Source organism: Vicugna pacos, chromosome 6 (genome assembly GCF_048564905.1).
Source record: "Vicugna pacos chromosome 6, VicPac4, whole genome shotgun sequence".
NCBI lineage: Eukaryota > Metazoa > Chordata > Mammalia > Artiodactyla > Camelidae > Vicugna > Vicugna pacos.
In genome coordinates this window covers 14,850,479-14,870,481 of record NC_132992.1, presented here as the reverse complement: position 1 = coordinate 14,870,481, position 20,003 = coordinate 14,850,479, and the positions used below count along the sequence as shown (strand labels likewise).

Sequence of the window (20,003 nt, the reverse complement as noted above, 5' to 3'; positions counted from 1 at the left end):
GGCTATTGTAAATAGTGATATTATGAATACGGAGGTGCATCTATCTTTCGAATTAAGAGTTTTATCTGGATATATGCCCAAGAGTGGGATTGCTGGATCATAGGGTGACTATTTTTAGTTGTTTATGGAATCTCCATACTGTTCTCCATAGTGGCTGCACCAATTTACGTTCCCACCAGCAGTGTAGGAGGGTTCCTTTTTCTCTATATCCTTTCCAGCATTTATCATTTGTGGACTTTTTAATGATGACCATTCTGACCAGTGTGGAGTGATGCCTCATTGTAGTTTTGATTTGCATTTCTCTGATAATTAGAAATATTGAGCATCTTTTCATGTGCCTGTTGGCCATCTGTATGTCTTTACTGGAGAAATGTCTGTTTAGGTCTTCTGCCCATTTTCTGATTGGGCTGGGTTGGGTTTTTTGGTTTGTTTTTTGTTTTTTTGGTTATTGAGTTGTTTGTATGTTTTATACATGTATTTTTTTATTTAGTATTTATAGAATAACTCATAATTACTCCAAAAAGAGCCTATTTTTATTTTCACAAATGGGAAATTTCTCAGCTGATTACGTTTTTTCATTGCAACTTATATGGCCAAAGTATTGCCTTGGAAGCTTACAAATACATACTGAAGATGAAACATTTCACCTTCATGTGCACATACTTCTAATAACTTTTGTTAGAATAAAATGGTAATGAGTTACCAGCAGTAATCATAAAATTAACGAACTGCTTTATTTTTACAGGAAAAATATTTATCCCTAAGCAAAAACCTATACAGACTTTTACAGAAGAAAAAATATCTCTTGATCCAGAATTAGAAGAAGCTTTGACAAGTGCTTCTGATACAGAATTGTGTGACCTCGCAGGTATCTCCTAAAACAAACTAATCTGTGAATGAGCGTAGAGGGGAGGGGATGCCGGCACACACACATCTATATTTGCCTAATGAAGTGCTGTTGAATAAGTAACCATATATTTGACTTTGTTTTTTTACACTGTAATCTGACATTAAGGGCTTTGTTTCTTTAAATTCTCTTATTGGTGAGATTTTCATGTTGATGGAATGTATTGATTACTTGACATCTTTTCCCATGTTGCCAGCTTTGAAAGTTTTTATAAAAATCTTTCACAGCTGCTGGTGCTCAGCTAGAAGCTGCCTCCAGGGTCTACTGCTGTCCCATTTTATCAGCAGACCCAAAGACAGATAACTGGAACTTAGATAAAATAGTCCGGAGCTATACTCACCACTTCCCCAACTTTTCTGAAGTGTATAGGGAACAGTCTAAACCCCCCTGTGATTTTCATCATTACCAGTTTCTTACCTGAACCAATATCTGCCCCCACCTATGACCACCCACATCCATTTTCGTAGAGAGAAACGTATGATGCCTGGGGAGAGTTTAGTACCAAATAACCCCAAGAACATGTTTAAAAAGAGCAGTGATGGTTCTTTGGGGAGGACCCAGGAACCCAGTCAAGGTGTGGTACCACCGCTAGAGCGGGTGTCTTACTCACTGGGGTGCTGAGGACTGATGGATTTGTAAATGATGGAATCATCACAGTGGAAGGGCCAGAGGCATACTGTAGCTTCTGCCTCATTTTGTGCAGAAGTGCATCAAAAACAAAACCAAATTTGTCTCTCCTCCTAAGTGTCATTTCTGAGGGATGCCACTTTAATCTTAAACATGGGAATTCAACTATACTTTTATATTCCATTCATAGCTGAAATACAAATGTAAATTAATATGAGAGTTAAGGTTAAATTGAAAATCTGCCTTGTATTGCATTAAGTTTGGAAAAACCTTGTGAGGATGAACAGCCAACAATAGATCATTTCCACTTTCTCTCTTGGCCACCAGATGGAGCTAAGTAAGCATAGATGTATGTTTAGGGTAAGGCTGGCTCCTACATTGTCTGAATTCAGAAATGTAGATGGGGAGAAATTACAAGACTATTGATAAGAAAGAGACTGTAGGTGGTTTCTAATCACGTTGCCTCCTTTTTTGGCTGCAAAGTGTGTATTTAATTGAGTAGGAAAATGTACGGAGAATGTTAAAATCATTGGTAGGAATTTTGGAATAAAATTCTTTATGTTTAAAATTGATGGAAACAAAAAAATAACTTTCCTTTTCTATATAAATATAGCTATTCTTGGGATGCACAATTTGATAACGAATACACAGTTCTGCGACGTAGTGGGAAGTAGTAATGGTGTCGACCAAGAACATTTTTCAAGTGAGTACTTACAGTGCTTTGTGAATTCCAGTCCATTGTTAATTATGTTTTGTTTTCTCCATGTAACGACTTCAGTATATTCATACTAAATGTTAGGCATTTGTGCTTGAAACCTAAGATTCCAGCTAGATAGTATTGACATTGAAAATAGAACATTCAATATTTTATGCTTAATGTGTCAGCAAATGTAACAGGAAGTCCCTTCTCACTTCACCAAATAATACTAATGGTAAACACTATAAAAGCTACCCAAACTTGGCTTTTATTGACATTTTGTTTTCAATGTTACTGATTTTCAAGAAATCCACAGCAGTGCCAACAAAGAAAGTACATTATAAAATTAGATTCGGGAGGAACCACAGAACTCTTCAGCCCCTAAACCTTTTAGTCTGATACAAAGTAGTAGCCTAAAGAAAAGGTTTTTTAAAAATTTATTTATAGATGTTTTTAAATTACCAAAGTAATGCATACTTTTGTAGTAAATTTAAACACGAACTAAGTGCTTAAGGTAAGAAGTAAAAGTGTCTCTGTTCACAGCCGTCATGCTTGCTCACACCCCGCCTCCACCCCCACCCCTAACTGTTAACAGTTTGGAATATATCCTTCTAGAGTTTGTATTATGCTTATATGAACTTATATGTGTATCCATGTTATACACAAATAGTCTTGTTTTTTACAAAAAAGTGGTATCATAGATATTTCTTGTAACTTAATTTTTCAATAATAATGCTATTGGCTAATTTTGGGGAATGCTTACCATGGGCCATGTGACAGCTCTTGAATATGAATTGTTCTCAATCTTCACAACAGTTCTGTAAAATTAAGTATTATTATTGTCTTTAATTTGCTTGTGAAGAAGCTGAGGTTTTAGGATGATTAAGTAACTAGCTTCAGTATCCCAAGAGGATGATGGTAAGGATTTTAATCCAGGCTGTGTAGTCTGTCACTTAGCATTGTATCACATTCCTAGGTAGCACGTACAGATTTACCTCATTCAGACATCTGTATAACATTCCAATTTATGAATGTTCTATAATTGCCCATTCCCCTATTTTTTAAAACTTTTTATTGTAGAAATATTCCAGCATACATAATAGAAGAGGGAATAATATATCCATCATCCAGCTTCAGCTGTTTTTCACGATTCACTGGCCACGTTTCTTCCACCGTCTGCCTCCCTCCCACGCCTTGCACTTTTTTCCCTGGACTGTCTTAAAGCAAATCCTGTTTGTTTGTATAACTTCCTTCATAACTATTTCCATATGTATCTCTCACAAAGGCTTGTCTTGTAACATAACCACAATATTATCAAACTAAAAAACTACCAATAATTCCTTCATATCATCTAATACCCAGTCCATGTGCAGATTTCTCGTGTTCTCTCAAAAACGTCATTTCACAGTTGGTTTGTTCAGGATTCAAGTAAGGGTCACACGCTGCATTTAGTTGTCATTTGGTCTCAGTTCCTCTTAATCTCTTAACAGTCCTCCTTAACTTCTCTCCCTCTTTCTTCATGCCATTTATTCTTAAAGAAATGGGGCCAACATGTAGAATCTTCCACATTCTGGATTTGGCTGATTACAACCTTTTGGTATCATTTTACATGTTTCTCTTTCTCCTGTGTTTCTGTAAACTTATTTTCTAGAGGCTTGATCAAATTCAGGCACCGTGTGTGTGTGTGTGTGTGTGTGTGTGTGTGTAGAATGCTTCCTTGGTGGTGATTAAATCACATTAGGAAGTATATCAAGTCTGGTCATTTGTGGAAAATCTTAAGATTGATCCGTGAACTCAAATGTTGGCAGCCTGGTCCATGCATTTAAAATCCCCCATGAACCTTTCTTAATGGTTTCAGCACCCGGTTGACTGGATCCATTATTTCATTATAGAGCAAGTCTCTTTAAATACACACATTCTACGGAAAGGGGAAGAAATCTCTTGGTTTTATAAAATTTAGAATTGAGGAAGAGCATATTATAACTTTATCTTGAACATTGCTAAAAATAAATGGGATCACTAGCTTGTGTTATCAAATATGTTTTTGTGGTAAAGATACCTTGTAATATGCCAAGAGGCAAGAGGAAGTAAAAATACTCATTTTTGAAGGCTGATATATTGCAAACAAATTGAATGTTGAATTAAGTTTGGTATTTATATTCAGTAAAATTTTATTTGAGTGCTTTATGTGTCAGCACATGCAGGATCTTTTGGGAATTTGGAGGAAGAAACTTACAAATTAGTTCTACCAAAGAAGGTTGTGTGTGTGTGTGTGTGTGTGTGTGTGTGTGTTGTATGTTTCCAAAGTAATGTATGCATTCACTGTGATAGTGTCAACCAGTGACTCTCTCTCTCTTTTCATTTGTTACTACAGATGTGGTAAAAGGTGAAAAGATTCTTCCAGTATTTGATGAGCCCCCAAATCCAACCAATGTTGAAGAGAGTTTAAAAAGAATTAAAGAAAATGATGTTCATCTTGTTGAAGTTAATTTGAATAATATAAAGGTAGGTGTGATAAGCAAACAAAATGATGATTTGAATTGCTTTGAGTCGTTTGGATCCAGGATAAGGGCTGGGCAGCTTTAATATAGTCTGATTCCTTCTAGTTAATAGTCAAGTGTTTACTACTTCTAATAGATGCTAACATAGATTCCTTCCTATTTTAGAAATTAAAAATTTTCTAAAATTTTTCTGATTTACTTTTTGAAGACTATCGGGTAGAAACATAAGCTCTATGGACTGTCAGAATAAATCTCTCTGGCTTCCAAAGTACTGCCCACTTTTAAGAGCATTTTAGTCTTTCAGGTTTTGTTTTTCAATCAGGTCTCTTGAGGTATAATTTATTCTTAGTGAAATTCTCCCTTTCTAGTGTGCAGTTCTGTGAGTGAAGGCAAATGCATGCAGTTGTACAACTGCCAGCACAGGTCACACCCCTTTGTCATTGTTTCCTGCCACCAGCTCTAGCCCCTGACAACCACTGCTCTGTTTTCCTTCCTTATCATTTTGCCTTCTCCAGAATGTCATATAAATGGGATCATAAAACGTGTAGCCGTTGAGCCTGGCTTCTTTCACTGAGCATGATGCATGTGAGGCTCATCCGTGCCGTTGCGTGTCTCAGTAGTCTGCTCCTTTGTATTGCTGAGTGGCATTCCTTGGTCTGGGTGGGCTGCGATTTGTTGATCCATTCACCAGTTGATAGACATAGGAGATGCTTCCAGTTTGGGGTGATTAAATATAAAGGCTCTCTACACTACACATGTACATATATGCATATATATTTGCATACTGGTTTTTGTGTGAACATATGTTTCCATTTCTCTTGAGTAAACACCTAGAAGTGGGTTTTGTGAGATCTTACTGGGATTTTTTCTTTTCTTTTCTTTTTTTAATTGAACTGTAGTCAGTTTACGATGCTGTATCAACTTCTGGTGTACGGCATAATGTTTCAGTCATACATATGCATACATGTATTCCTATTCATATATTTTTTCATTATAGGTTATTATAAGATATTGAATATAGTTGCCGGTGCTATACAGTATAACTTCTTTATCTGTTTTATATATAGTAGTTAGTATCTACAAATCTCAAACTCCCGTTTTATCCCGTCTCACCCTCTCCCCCCCCACCCCGTAACTATGAGTTTGTTTCTGTTTTGTAAATATCACTGGGATTTTTAAAATGCAACTCTTCCTTGGAGGAAAGAAAGAAAAACGAGTTAAGAGGGCATAGGGATGATTAGTTACCAAAGAGTCAACGCAAATGGTCTCTTAGATACTAGTCATTGTATAACAGCTTCATTACAAATTCCTCGCTTTAAATCTCAATTTATCTGAATTGGAAGCAGAGGGAACATCTGGAAATTACAAGAACCTAGGGAATAAGACCTTTGGCTCTTTTCATGGGTGTTCCTTCCTCTGAATGGAGCAGGGGAAGCCTTGGAAAAACCTAATACCCCTTGTTGACTACTAATCTTATTTTTACTTTTTTTAAGTTCAGTTCTTGTGTGTCTGTCTCTAAATCAGTAGTAATGATCTGAAAATAACCAGGCTACAGGGAATTGAAGTCCTGGTACTTAAGGGAAAGGTCAGTGCCTCCTATAACTGTATCTTACCTCATTTCAAGTAGGGTAGGGTGAGTGTCCCTTACTGTCTTCTCGGTTAAGTGACTGAGAACAGTATGTCATCTGCCTTAGGAATCTTTGGAAGCAGATTCCCACCTCTTTGCAGAAAAGCAGGTCCGCTTTGCGTACTCATGGGTTGACTTCTCATATACAAATAATTAAAAGTAGAATAGTGAGAATTTCTATAGCCTCAACACTAGAGAAACAGGGACGTATGCTCTGCTCTATGCCAACAGTTTGTGCAAATGCACCATAACAGAGAAGTCAGAGAGATAAGGAGGCAGCTGAGTTATTCTCATTTATAGACTAGTGGTTGTTATGTTATATAATTTCTGACTACATTTTAATGCAAAAAAAAAAGTACAAATGTATTTGATTAAGGGACTGAATTTCCTGAAAACTAAAATGTAATAATGTTTCACATTTCTGTCTTTCAAGAATATCCCAATTCCAACCCTAAAAGATTTTGCGAAGGCTTTGGAAACCAACACACAAGTGAAATATTTCAGTCTTGCAGCCACCCGAAGCAATGACCCCGTTGCTGTTGTAAGTAAGCCGCTACTGATAATACAAAAATTACGACTATCTGATACCAGGGTATGTTACAGAGGTGGTTAAACTGTGATCTTATGAACAACTTACTCCCTTTTTTCAATTAATATTTAGCTCACTGTTAGGCAATACATCATTTGCTAAAATGTTTTTTTTCCTGTATTTCCTTTCTATGAAATTTTTAAAACACAAATGGAGTCATGCAATATAGACTGTTCTGCAACTTAAATTTTCACTCAACATTATGTCTTAGGGATCCTTGCATATCAGCATATGAAGTTCTACATTGTTCTTTTAACATCTGCAGAGAATTCCATTTATAGATCTATAGTGTTGAGTTTGTCAGATGTTTTTTCTGTGTCTGCTAAGGTGATCATGTGGTTTTGGGCCTTTGTTCAGTTAGTACAGTGTATTACATTGACTATGTATTGAATCAGCTTTGCATTCCTGGGGTAAACCCCACTTGATCATGATATAAACCCTTTTCTTCACTTGGCTTTGAGGATGTTACTCCCTTTGATTCTCCCCCGACCTCCCTAGACATCCTTTTGCTGGTCCTTGCACTGGTCCCTCCTCATCTCCCCAACATCTGAGCATCGAAATGGCTCAGGGCTCGGTCCTCGTCCCTCCTCTTTTCTCTCCACACTCACTTTCTGGGTCATCCTGTTCTGTTCCGTTGCTGTATGTTGCCCGTGCACGCTGGTGTCTGCATGTGTGCCGATGACTCCCAGTGTTTTTATTTCCGGTTCATTCCTCTCCCCTGAACTCCAAACCCGTGTCCAGCTACCATTTAACAACTTTGCTTGGCTGTCTAACAGACGTCTCAGACCTAAGCCCCAAACCAGACTCCTGCCTTCCATCCCGTTCCTGCCTCTCTCACACGCTTTCCTGTCTCACTAACTGCCAACTTCATTCTTTCATTTGCTCACGTCAAAATAAGAATGATGATGATGTTGATGGAGTGATCCTTGACTTCCCTTTCTCACAACTTTAAATGTATATCCAGCCCTGTCTTCACATGTTTCTGGAGTCCAGCCCCTTCTCACCATTTTCACAGCTACTGCTCTGATCAGAGCCAGTCTCTCCTCCCATCTGGACACTGTGGTAGCCTCCTAATTGAGCTGTCTACTTCCATCATATCCACCCCAAAGCCAGCTCTTCACACAGCATCAACAGTGACTCTTTTAAAACAAATGATCTCATTCCTGTGCTCAGAGCCCTATCTCACTAAGTAAAAATAACAATCTTTCAATGGCCTCATAAGGACTCACATGAGCAGACCTTGTCTCCTTTCTGGTCATTTCTTTCCTTCCCCTCTAGTCACCCAGCCTCCTTGCTCTGCCTCAGACATGCCACAGATGCTCCCCGCTCAGGGCGTTTACACTTGTTCCTCCTGCCTAGAACTTTCTCCCTGAAGATACTCCACGTAGTCTCCATCACTTAAGGTATTTGAGCCCTGCTCAAATGTCACCTTTCGAGTGAGGCCTTTCCTGGCGCCCGTAAATAAAATAACAGCCCCACCCCTGCCCCGCCGCTCCCCCTCCACCCTGCCTTGCCTTTTTTCTTCCTCTCCAGCCCTTTTCACCATCTGACATTATATTCTACTTACTTGTTTATAATCTGGATCCCCGAGTAGAATGTAAATTCCATCAGGCAGAGGCTCGTATATTTTATTTCTAAATCTAAAGCACAGTACTTATCAAATAGTAGGCCATCCGTAATATCTGAATAAACGTGGGCACAGGTGGCTGGGTAAGGGATTTGCTCCAGGTCACACAGCCAGTTGTTGCTACTAGAAGGTTTAAGTGTGTAGATATCTGTCCCTCGTTCTTTCTGGTATCGCTAACCCCTGTTGCCTTTTCGTTAACTTGACTTTAACTTTAAGCTTGATCTTACCCATATTCTCTGAGTTTGGCTTTGCTTTTGACCACTAAACTCAGATTAATACTGTTCCTCCTCCAGCCTCACCCCTCTTCTCTCCCCTCTGCTCACTTATAGGGTCTGTTAATTAATCACTATGGTGTTTATTAAGCACTGAGTCAGATGCCCAGCATTACCATATCGTATGAGAAGTGGACGCAGGGAGAAGACATGCTCTTCTCTGAGGGATGTAATATTAGCCCCTTCTTCTCCGTGGTCTTTGTGCTCTTGCAGTTCTAGTTACCTGTGATCTTTCCTTTTGGTCCCTGCCTTGGAAATCAGTCATAATTTACCTTCATTTGAGCTTCACAATAACCCAGCTGTAGCAGGACCCAAGTAAGGAGAGATACTCCAAAGAGACATTGATGAAGTTAGTCCTACACACAGACTGAAAGGAAGTGTGAGAGCCACAGGAGAAAGAAGCATGAAGCAGCAGTGTGAACGCACGCGAGAGTGACTGGCAGTAGAGCGTGTTACTAGTAGGGAACTACACGTGACAGAAAAATCTAAAGATGGTGACAGAGTATCTGTGAAAAGTAGATACATGCGAGACCTCTGAGCTGGTGTGTCGAGCTAAACAACCTAACAAACGTTAAGTGTATTTGTCAGGCATGTACATTGTGCAAGGATGCTGTCAAACTACTCTTCAAATATTTTCTTTAACTTCTAGGCTTTTGCAGATATGCTAAGAGTGAACAAAAATTTGAAGAGCTTAAATATGGAGTCCAACTTCATTACAGGAGCTGGGATTCTAGCACTGATTGATGCTTTGAGAGATAACGAAACCCTGGCAGAGCTGAAGATTGACAATCAGGTCAGTGTTCCATGTCAGCGGCTTGGAGGAGACTGCAGCCCACACGGTGCAGGGCTTAGGGGACTCAGGAGGTGGGTGGGTGGAGGGCTTTCTGGGAGCCCTTGGGAAGGTGGTGGCCTGAAGGGAGGGAGAGGACATCTAAGGCATCCAGAATACTAACTTCATGTGTAGAGAGGTATACAAGCCACTCCCCTTGACTGGTATTCAGAGAATTTAGATGGGCGGCTGTTTAGGGTGGAGGGGGGCAGGGGGGACTAGGTTTATTTATTTGTTTAACGGAGGCACTGGGGATTGAGCCCAGGACCTTGTGCCTGCTAAGCACACACTCCCCCTGAGCTCTACCCTCCCCCACAATGGCTGTTTCGAACTGGAAGGAGTCTTACAGGTGACACTCCCATCCTCAAACTTTTCAGCTCTTTGGTGGTAAGAGCCACATAAGAGACTTTTTGTATCTGTAGCATGTCACAGCCCCAGACACAGCAGATGAACGGAAGAGGCTCAGTGAAAAACAGGAAGCTCCAGAACCCAGGCCGCCCTGAGGGCACAGGCTTCTGTCCAGCCACACTCAGTGCTGACGCCATGAGACAACGCGGGTTACCCACGCCCAGACGAGCTTTTCTTTAAAGAGGCCGAGAAGTTTACGTTAGAAATGTTTCCATTCAGAGTGGCAATTAACTAAAAATAAAACAACATACGCATTGGACTGAAATACTTCAGTTTGGAAAGTAATTTCAGTTATTTCTTTAAGGTGGTAAATGACTCCCTTAGCCCTTGAAAAAATAAGTACATTTTGTAGATTATGAAGGTAGAAAGGTTTCTATCTTAAAATTTAACCAGAATGCTATTTAATCAATGTTTTCCATTTTTTATTGAGATAGAATTCACTCTTTTATAGTCTGCAGTTAAATGGTTTTTAGTATATTCATAGAGTTGTGCGACCATCACTGTTGTCTAACTCCAGAACATTTTTATCACCCTAAAAAGAAACTCCAAAACCCATTAGCAGTCACTTCCTATCCTCCCCTCCCACCAGTCCCTGGCAACCACTAATCTGTTTCAGTCTCTATGCATTTGCCTATTTTGGACAGTTCATATAAATGGAGTTATGTAATGTGTGATCTTTTGTGTCTGCCTTCTGTCACTTAGCAAAATGTTCTGGAGGTCACTCATGTTGTAGCACGTATCAGTACCTATTCCTTTTTATGGCTGAATAATCTATTACACTAACTTTTTGGATTTTAGAAATATGCTGCTATGACCATTCATACACAAATTCTTACACGAATATATGTTTTCATTTCTCATGGGTATATACCTAGGGGTGGAATTGTTAGGTCATATGGTAACTCTTTGCTATTTTTTTTCCTTTTTTTTTTCAATTTGCATTTTTTTATTGAGTTATAGTCAGTTTACAATGTTGTGTCAATTTCCAGTGTAGAGCACGATTTTTCAGTTATACATGAACATGCATATATTAATTGTCACATTCTTTTTCTCTGTGAGCTACTACAAGATCTTGTATATATTTTGCTGTGCTATACATCTTACGCTATTTAATCAGTGTTTTCAGTATCATCAACTCAGCGTTTTTGAGGGATAGCCAAATCGTTTTCCATAATAGCTATATTGTTTACATTTCTGCTAGTATCCCTGAAGCTCCCAGTTTTTCCATATTCTTCCCAGCAATTATTGTCCATCTTTTTAATTATGGTCATCCTAATCCTAGTGGGTATGACATGGTATCTCATTGTAATAATGCACTTTTTTTTATGTTTGTATGATCATACATAAGAGAAACAAAATGTAAGTTTCGTATAATGTTGAAAGAATTGGGAAAATTTTAAAAGAATCAGCATGTACCTGAATGTCTTAGCCTTGAGTTACCGTGAACAGTATTTTGATCTAATTTATTAATACGATTCTTTATTTCTAATTATTTCAGAGGCAGCAGTTGGGGACAGCTGTAGAATTGGAAATGGCCAAGATGCTTGAGGAAAATACCAATATCCTTAAATTCGGATATCAGTTTACGCAGCAGGGACCCCGAACCAGGGCAGCTAACGCTATAACAAAAAATAATGACTTAGGTAAGTCATTATTTATAAGTCGCTATAAAACTGAATTTCTGAATTGTATCTCTAAGCTAATGCATTGGAGGAGCTTTTTTAAAAATAAATATTAACACAGGAAGATCACTTGGTCTTTGTTTGTAAAACCTGCGCAGCCCTTTTCATACTGACTGAATTAGAGTTCAGTTCAGATGAGGCTGCGGTGATTAGGTGAGCAGGTAAGATCAGCTTCCTACGGCAAACGTGTTTCGCAGCTTTCAGTGAACCAGTTTTCTACAACACACATTATTAAACAATGCTGCCTATAACAAATACTTTGTTCTCAGTTTCAAGTCACCTCTTGGAGCTATTAAAACAAAGATTTCAACATTACAGGAAAGTTTTGCCCTTTGATCAAACAGGCCTAGATAGAAATTCAATTTTATATGGGAAGATACAGAATAATTGTAGTTTTAACCCAAGTTTTCAAGTCAGTGTGATGTAAAGATTTGCTCTACTTACTTGTTGCCCTGACCCCGCCATCCCTGGGCGGTGTGTCCCCTCCCTGCGCACATCTAGGTCAGCAGTCTCCTTCCCTCGCTCCTGTTGAACTGCTGAGGCTTATGGATTCCATTAAAAACAACTTTTCCAGCCAAGGCTGAACTAAAGAATATGATGCTTATAATTTTGTTTCTACGTGTTTACAGAAATTGACTTTTAAGTTTGTGTTTATCATTGAAATAGTTTAAAAGATGCATTTAGACAAGAATTAAAATAAGACTTCTTAAAGGGAGTCACATTTTACTGTGATGATACTGGGATTTGAGAGCCAGTGTAGGCCACTGAGAGCATGATTTAAGTGATACTTCAAAAACAGCATTCTTACTACTCTTCTAGAGATAGAGAGGAAATGAGATTAGTTAGGACTTACTGGCAATTGACTCATCATGAAGTATTGAGGACATATATTAGTGGAGCAGGTTTGGGAAGAAACTGCCAAAGAATTGTTAATGGGGCCAGACTTATGAGTCTCATGGGGAGGACGCACTGAGGAACTGCTGGGGTGACAAGGGCACCGAGTGAGAAAGTCGGCAGGGGCTCTGCCCGTCTTCCTCTGCTGTGTTCCATAGCCTCCCATCCATCCACCCTCAGCTTGATTTTTTTTTTTTAAGCCTTCCTTGCACTTTGACCTCTGTCTGTAGGTCAAGGTGGCAAGCCTAAAGACCATGTTTTCTTACAGGCAGTCTAGTATGTGGTAACTGAAAGGAATGTCAAAGAACAAGGCTTGAAACTTGCACCACATCTCTTGGGCGTATAATCTTTCTTCCCCTTGCAAATGGGGCTGTATTAGAGCTTAGTGTTCTGATTCTGATAACGTCTTTCCCTCTCTCTTCTTGTTTTCTTAGTCTCAACTTTTCTTTGAAATAATCCTACGTATTCGCCATCTCTCCAGCTGAGACGTATCACAACTATAACAGCAAAGGTTATCTGGAGTACGTGCAATACTCAGTCGAACTTTGCCTCACGTTACTGTCTTCACACTACTTAGCTGCATAATCCATTTTCTACATCTTTTTTTGTTTGTTCCATCTGTCCTGTCTATCTTGTTTATAATGTGCATTTTTTGTAACATGCATTGTAGTATTTGAAATGGTCTGCCAATAATATCCAAACACTACTGCAACTCAGAATTTTCTTGAAAATGCCCCACCCTAAAGAATTATGTCGCTTGCCTTTCAGATGTTTCTGTGTCGTTCGGAGATCTATATACATGAATTAAGTTTGTGTTTGAGGGCTCAGTTCTCCATTTGATTTTCTTCCCTTTTCAGTAAACACAGGAAACTGTTAGACCAAAATTAGGGTGCAGCTAGTTGGATATGTGTGAAAATGCTCAAGGGAACTTGGTACTTCAGCCCTCCTGGTTTTTTCTTTCCAGCTAGCGTCCAGCCGTTGGCTTTTATGCACATCACTTGACTGGTCCCATCTCCTGAGGGCCAGTGATCAGAAGCCAGCAGTCAGAGCAGCATGGAAGCAGAATCTGTGGCCTGGCCAGAAGGCCAGTGCCCCTGTTGGCTTTTCACTCCTCTGTTAAACAGCAAATTCAGGCTGAACAAAAGCACTTGTCTTTCTACTTGCTTCCACAGAAGAGAGCACAGAAATTAATAAACCAACAACTATCAAAGCCAGATCCTTGTAACTATAAAAGATGAATTGGCTTTCCCCACCTGAAAAAGATGGCTGACCTCAGGACCATCCGGTAACCCCACTGTGGTGGGTGAGGAAGCCGGGGACCCTTTGTTGAACGCTTTCTGTATTCTCAGTCCTGCCCTAAGCAGCGGGTCATGCCTTTGCTTGTACAGCAGGGGGTTAAGATACCATTATTCTCCTGTTACAGAGGATGGGTTGAGGCTCAGAGGGGAACTTACTTGCCAGAGAGCACACTGCACACAGCGACAGAGCCATGGCTCAGTTTGTCGCTGACGCTGGAACCCGTGCTCTTTGTCCTAAGTAGGAGTTGGCCGCGGTGCCGGGGTGCCCTGACCCGGTGGCTCTCAGCGAATGCTCCCTGTAGCTGACGGGGAGATCTGACGCTGAAGCCCGGGCGGGCCCTGCCGCTGCTGCGCACTGCCCAGCGGGCCCGGGTCGCCAGGCCACGAGGAGGCTGAGGGTCCTCGGAGGTGCACCTTTGTTCACCCCGTTAGCTGAGCGAGGTGGCTGACCACCTTGGGGCTGAAGCCGATAGTAGCCAGATGTGACATCACCACATTACCAAGGTCTAAGGTTTTCATTACTTTGTTGTTTATCAGAGCCCTGAACTGGGTCCCTTCAGAGGAGTTAAGAGACGGAAAATCTGGAGAGCAGTAGTAACAAATCACTTACCTATAAAAATGACAAGGCTATTTTTGGTGTGTTCTTTCTCAGACTAAGGAGATAATCAGAAGAGCATGCAAATACTTACTTTTTTAACACTTTCTAATCCCAGCTGCCTGAATGTCATTCAAAATTTAACACAGTAAGTTATTAATCATTTTTTAATGGAGGTATGAATTTTTTTAATACACAAATGAGACAGGCACAGTGACTTGAAGGTGACTGCTGACCGTTCTGGTTTAGATTTCTAATCACTGCTGTGTAAGCACAGCTGAGCTCAGCCCCTCAGTTCTCGACAGGTGAGTGACCATGTGAAGGATGGGAATTTCTTATTTTAATGGCCATGTGAACTGCAGGTGGACGTTTCATTTTTGTACAATTATAACCGGATTACATAGAAACTTGTTTGTCACAAGCAAATTAACATTGTACAAACTAACAGGGATTTCACCATTATTTTCCTCATAGTTCGCAAGAGACGAGTCGAAGGAGACCAGTAAGTCCGCCAACGTGTGATCTTTGGAAGACTTCGAAAGGTCGCCAAGGGCTCGTGTTGTGGTATCAGATGTAAAATTTTCCTAGGTAGAAGGGAAGAGACTGGAAATCCTTTTTTTTTTTCCTTAACTGCATATATCTCTTTTTTAGTTTAAGTTGTTACCAGTTTCAAGTTGTAAATCAATTATAGGTGATATTTTGTATTCTAAAGCATTATTTCTACTTTCTGCTAAAATCATTTTTAATTTAGCTTAATTAAATGGTTTATGATGAGTCTTGGGTTAAAAAAATACAATTGTAAAAAAAGTCTAGGAAATCATTTATGTAGAATAATGAACATTTTAAGGACCAATCTTTTTTTAAGTGAAAAAGGGACATTGCTGATGTGAGAATTGCTGTTGCACCTCTTGGGCACAAGGCGCTTCAAAACTTCCCTTATTCCACGGCATGTAGACTTTTCCATGTTTTAAAACACATGAACTTGGCAAGAGTGTGCTTTTTGCTTCATCAAGAAAGCAAATACTTTGCTTTAAAAGTATAGTTATATATAGTTTTTCATTTTAATAATGTGGGCATTATTAAATTTTCATGAACACTCATAGTAAAAGAAAGCATCTGAGTAGGAAAGCTGTTTCCTTCCCTGTGAAATGCACACAGCCAATTTTCAGATATTTAGGATAAAAGAAAAAAGAAAGCTTTTGTTAGACACATGGAATCAGGGGTAATAAACGGTAGAGACTGTCTGAGAAGCACGCAGACTGGGCATTTAAATTGATGGTTACTGTAAAGGAAGGTGGAGGCTGGCCTGGGTGCAAGGTAAGAGTGAGAAGGTCCCGCGTGCGACACAGAACTGCCTGAACGGCGCGCAGTCCCCACTCACTACCAGTTTTCCAGCCAGTAAGGAAAACGGCTGTTCTTGGTAGATCTAATTTTTATTATCTTGTTTCATCTTGTACTTTTTTGTCCGTATTGTATAAAAGTAATTTCTCATAAGTTGTCTTCCTCAAAGTATTCACACCCACAGTTGGACAGTGTACTGTGGTGGGAAGAATGACCCCAGAGCCAGGAGTGGGAGCGCTGATGTGGAGCTAATTCACGCGTGCCTCGGGGCGGCCCCTGGAGCAGGAGACCCCTGAGGCACTGCAGCTACAGAGGACAGGGGACAAAGCAATCAGCAATTCAGGCCTGGCTGTATCATTTACAGGGAGATTTTTCAAAAGGAGAGAATATCATTTCAGAATAGGAGGAAGATGTGTTGTTAATTTTTCTAAAACTTCTTGAAATTGAGTTACAACACGTCTGCTCCTTTGGCTTGGGCTGGACAGTTTATCTAATGAGCACAGGCAAAAGCTTTCCTCAGACGAACTGACTGCTTTTTTGAAAAGTAGTATCCAGTGTTTTAAAGGGGCCAAAGATTGACTTGTACTATTCCACTGTTCCCTTTCAGTTACAGGGTGCTGGGTTTGATTTTTTTCAAGTTAGCAAGTCAGGCTCACGCTGACTCGCTCTCCCTCACTTTTTCATAAACGACTTTGGAAATGTACTCGATTCAGAGCCAGCACAGCCCCAGCAGGGTGGGGCGTCAGGGACACAAAGCCACGGTTACACTTCCTGCATGGCTGCCTCGCTTGCACTGCCCTGTAAGTCAATAAATTGTTAAGTATGTTACCCCTTCCTCCCGTAAGTTCTTTTCAAAATACAGGCAGGTGGGACCTCACCTAGAATTGTGTATCATACTTACGGGTAATACCTTTTTCACTTATTTATCAAAGTATGAAGAAGTTGAGTTTTTTGCTTGTACCATTCCACTTCTGAGCTACAACAGTTCATTATATAATTGAAGAAAAGATTTCTTAATAAATAACTAAGGGTGAACATTCATCCAACTGAATACAGACAAATCTTTCAAAAACTGTAATTACAAGGGAGAAAACTAGTGTTTACTTTGATCATTAAAAATCTGGCACCTCTTACCCTTTTAGTAACTTTCAGTATTTCTGTATTGCTCTAAAATTTTATGATAGATGAGGGTTATGAAATACTCTTGATTTTTAAACCAAAGATTTTCTAAGATCTTAAATTTTGTAGTATAACTAATTAGTCTAACTAATATAAACTTACCTGGTTATCTAAGCAAAGAATATTCTTTGCATTTTTAAATTGCTGTTTTTTTAAAAACCTTTTTTCATTTCCCATTTTATAAAATTTTATACTCATATTTGTCTGATATTCTAATTTTTCCAGTTTGTCTACATGAAATTACATATTAAAAGTCAATAATACTGATATTATTAAAATGGGTTTTGGTGCTATCTACTTGTAGCTAAAGGCAGGTAGAAGTCTCAAGTACAGGTGAAATAAATTTTCTAAGGGTGCCTGTCATTTAAAAGACCAAATAAATATTTTGTGTTTAAAAAAGTTTTAACAGATTGTTAGAGATTTCAAGGGGAATTACCTTGGTCATTAAATTGCGAATTCTTATATCTGAATGAAATATCCCAAAATACTTGCTTTGTACAGTAGGGACCCACTGGAAAAGTTACATGTATAGAACTTTGTAAATTGTTTTCCCATTGACAGTATCTCACTTTTTTTTCATTTAAAAAGGGGATTCCATGGTATAATGAAAATTAAGAGAAAAAAAGTTTTGATAAAATGTTAGTCATGGTCTGTTGTACATTATATTTAACCCTTGCTGTCATTAAAATAAGATTAAAAGGTAAGATTAAAAGAGGTTTCATAAAATTAAATTTTTGGCTCTTTGTTGCCAGGGCTGCCTCATCTTTTCTTTCTAAAATCAGGAATCACACTGCTACCTCCCAGCAGACATGAGGATCATTCTTTTTCTGGCGTCCATAGCAATTTCCAGTCTCTGTTTGGTACTGTCCAGTTTTGCTCCATCATTACAATGCCACTTCACTTTTTAAAAAAACTTTTTTCTAGTTTTATTGCTGTAATTGACATACAGCATTGTATTAGTTTAAGGTATACAACATACTGATTTGATAAATGCATATATTGCAAAATGATTAATAAAATAAGTTTAGTTAACATGTTACCTCACATAGTTTAAAAAATTTTTTTCCCTTGTGATGAGAACTTTTAAGACAGACCTATTCTGTTAGCAACTTTCAAATATGCAATACACTATTATTAACTGCAGTCACCATGTGCAGTACATCCCCAGGACTTATAAGTGGAAGTTTATAACTTTGGACACCCTTTACCCATTTCACTATTCCCCCACTTCCTGCCTCTGGCAACCACCAATCTGTTCTGTCTCTATGAATTTAGTATTTTTAGATTCTGATATGAAAGCATACAATATTTGTCTCTCTGACTTATTTCACTTAGCATCTTTAATAGTATTAACTGAAGACACGGCACCCACAAGAACCAAACACACTGAGTGTGTCACAGCAGCTCCTTCAAGGGGCCTGAGTTCTTCAGTCCGAATATCTACAAAGCTGTCATCTCCATCAGTTCTCACTGAGCATTAATGTTTCTAGCTATCTGCCATTATAAGACAGGATTTCTAGCTATTTCTCAATCAAAGGAACTCTTCACTAATTTTTAAGTTGAGAAAACTATAATAAGCAAAGATTTTTATATTATGTCATTTTAATTTGGTCAGTCTTTCTTATGTCATCTGATTTTTTTTTCTGCGTTATAATTTAATTCCATAAATCCTTCCCTAAAACACTGAATAAATCAGAGTTTTTTTTTTATAAGAAAATATTTGTAACAGTTTGTTAATGCCAAACTCTAACTTGCAGTCTGATCATTGAGAGGAGCCAGTCTTGTAAACCATTGCCAAGGATTTTAGAAAGCCTTCACTGCCTTACAGAGAATTTTACTTTGGACACCTGCTCTAGTGCTGGATAAGCCACCCACCATGTTTTGTGCAGGGTCGTATGTTTTGAAGACAGTCGGACTCCTCCCCATCTTAGAGTCTACATATGTGAAGCATAACTGTCTTTTCTACAATCAGTATATTGTAATTTTTGCAAAGCAATTAAAAGGCCTAAATCTTTCTGTCAGTTACTGTAGTCCATTCAGAGAGTAAAGTTTATGAACAAATTCTGAGTGCTTTTTGATGGGTACATACAGCCATTTTTAGGAGTTTAAATTTCATCTTAACTCAGAAGTAAAGATGAGAAAGTCTTTCATTCAGCTGTTTCAACTTTTTGGATTTGTCTACTTAAGAATTGGTTTTTAAAAACTAAAAACAAAAAAATTGCACATGAATACGCACACAGAGTATCAAAACCTTTGTAATTTCAAATAAATGCCCACCTTTTTTTCAGCCTCTTTTAGATGAATTATATTTGGTTTTAGTTATGTTTAAAAGCTTGAATATTACCTTTGTAACTGCATCATTCTTTATCACATGAAATTAGGTATTTAAATACTTTTTTTAATGCTAATATCCAAAATGCTATAAAAGCTTTACTTTTTCAATTTATATAAATATGAAAGCAGTGAATTTTATAATACTTTAAATATTATAAAATATTATTATTACTATTGGTTCATAATAGTACAGTGAAGTTTCTTTTGAAAAATATGGACTATAGGCATTTAGAATTTACCACTTGGTATTGGAATAAATTTCAATAAAGTTTATCAAATACCCTATAGACTTGGACTTTTTGGAAACTACATTCTAAAGTTCAGTCCTTGCACACCTCTTAGGAACAAGCTTACTGATTTCCCTGAGTTGTCCTATCCCACACTATTAAGTTAAACCATATAAAATAGTCAGTACTTGACCATTTATACCCACAAAAGCAGTAAGTTCATATGGTTCAATATCATACCATCAGTACTTGGTCTGGTCTGTCCGTAAAACTGAATTGAGTTGACGAATGTGAAGAAAACGGGGTCCTAGGATACAGTGCAGCCTGGACCCGGTGGGAGCCAATCCTGCTAATAGAGGTTATTTTTGC

General features: G+C 38.6%; 1 protein-coding gene across 1 annotated transcript in view; it reads left to right on the top strand.

Moving 5' to 3' along the window:
* The window catches only part of TMOD3 (tropomodulin 3), a 71,676-nt gene extending 52,041 nt beyond the window's left edge, over positions 1-19,635 (top strand). Inside the window, exons 4-10 of the mRNA XM_031672776.2 lie at positions 746-868; positions 2,148-2,237; positions 4,606-4,736; positions 6,793-6,900; positions 9,497-9,640; positions 11,583-11,727; positions 15,028-19,635. Of these exons, the coding sequence (XP_031528636.1) occupies positions 746-868; positions 2,148-2,237; positions 4,606-4,736; positions 6,793-6,900; positions 9,497-9,640; positions 11,583-11,727; positions 15,028-15,059 (773 nt within the window). The 3' untranslated portion in view covers positions 15,060-19,635. The remainder of the gene's footprint in view (positions 1-745; positions 869-2,147; positions 2,238-4,605; positions 4,737-6,792; positions 6,901-9,496; positions 9,641-11,582; positions 11,728-15,027) is intronic.
* Positions 19,636-20,003: the final 368 nt, after the last annotated feature.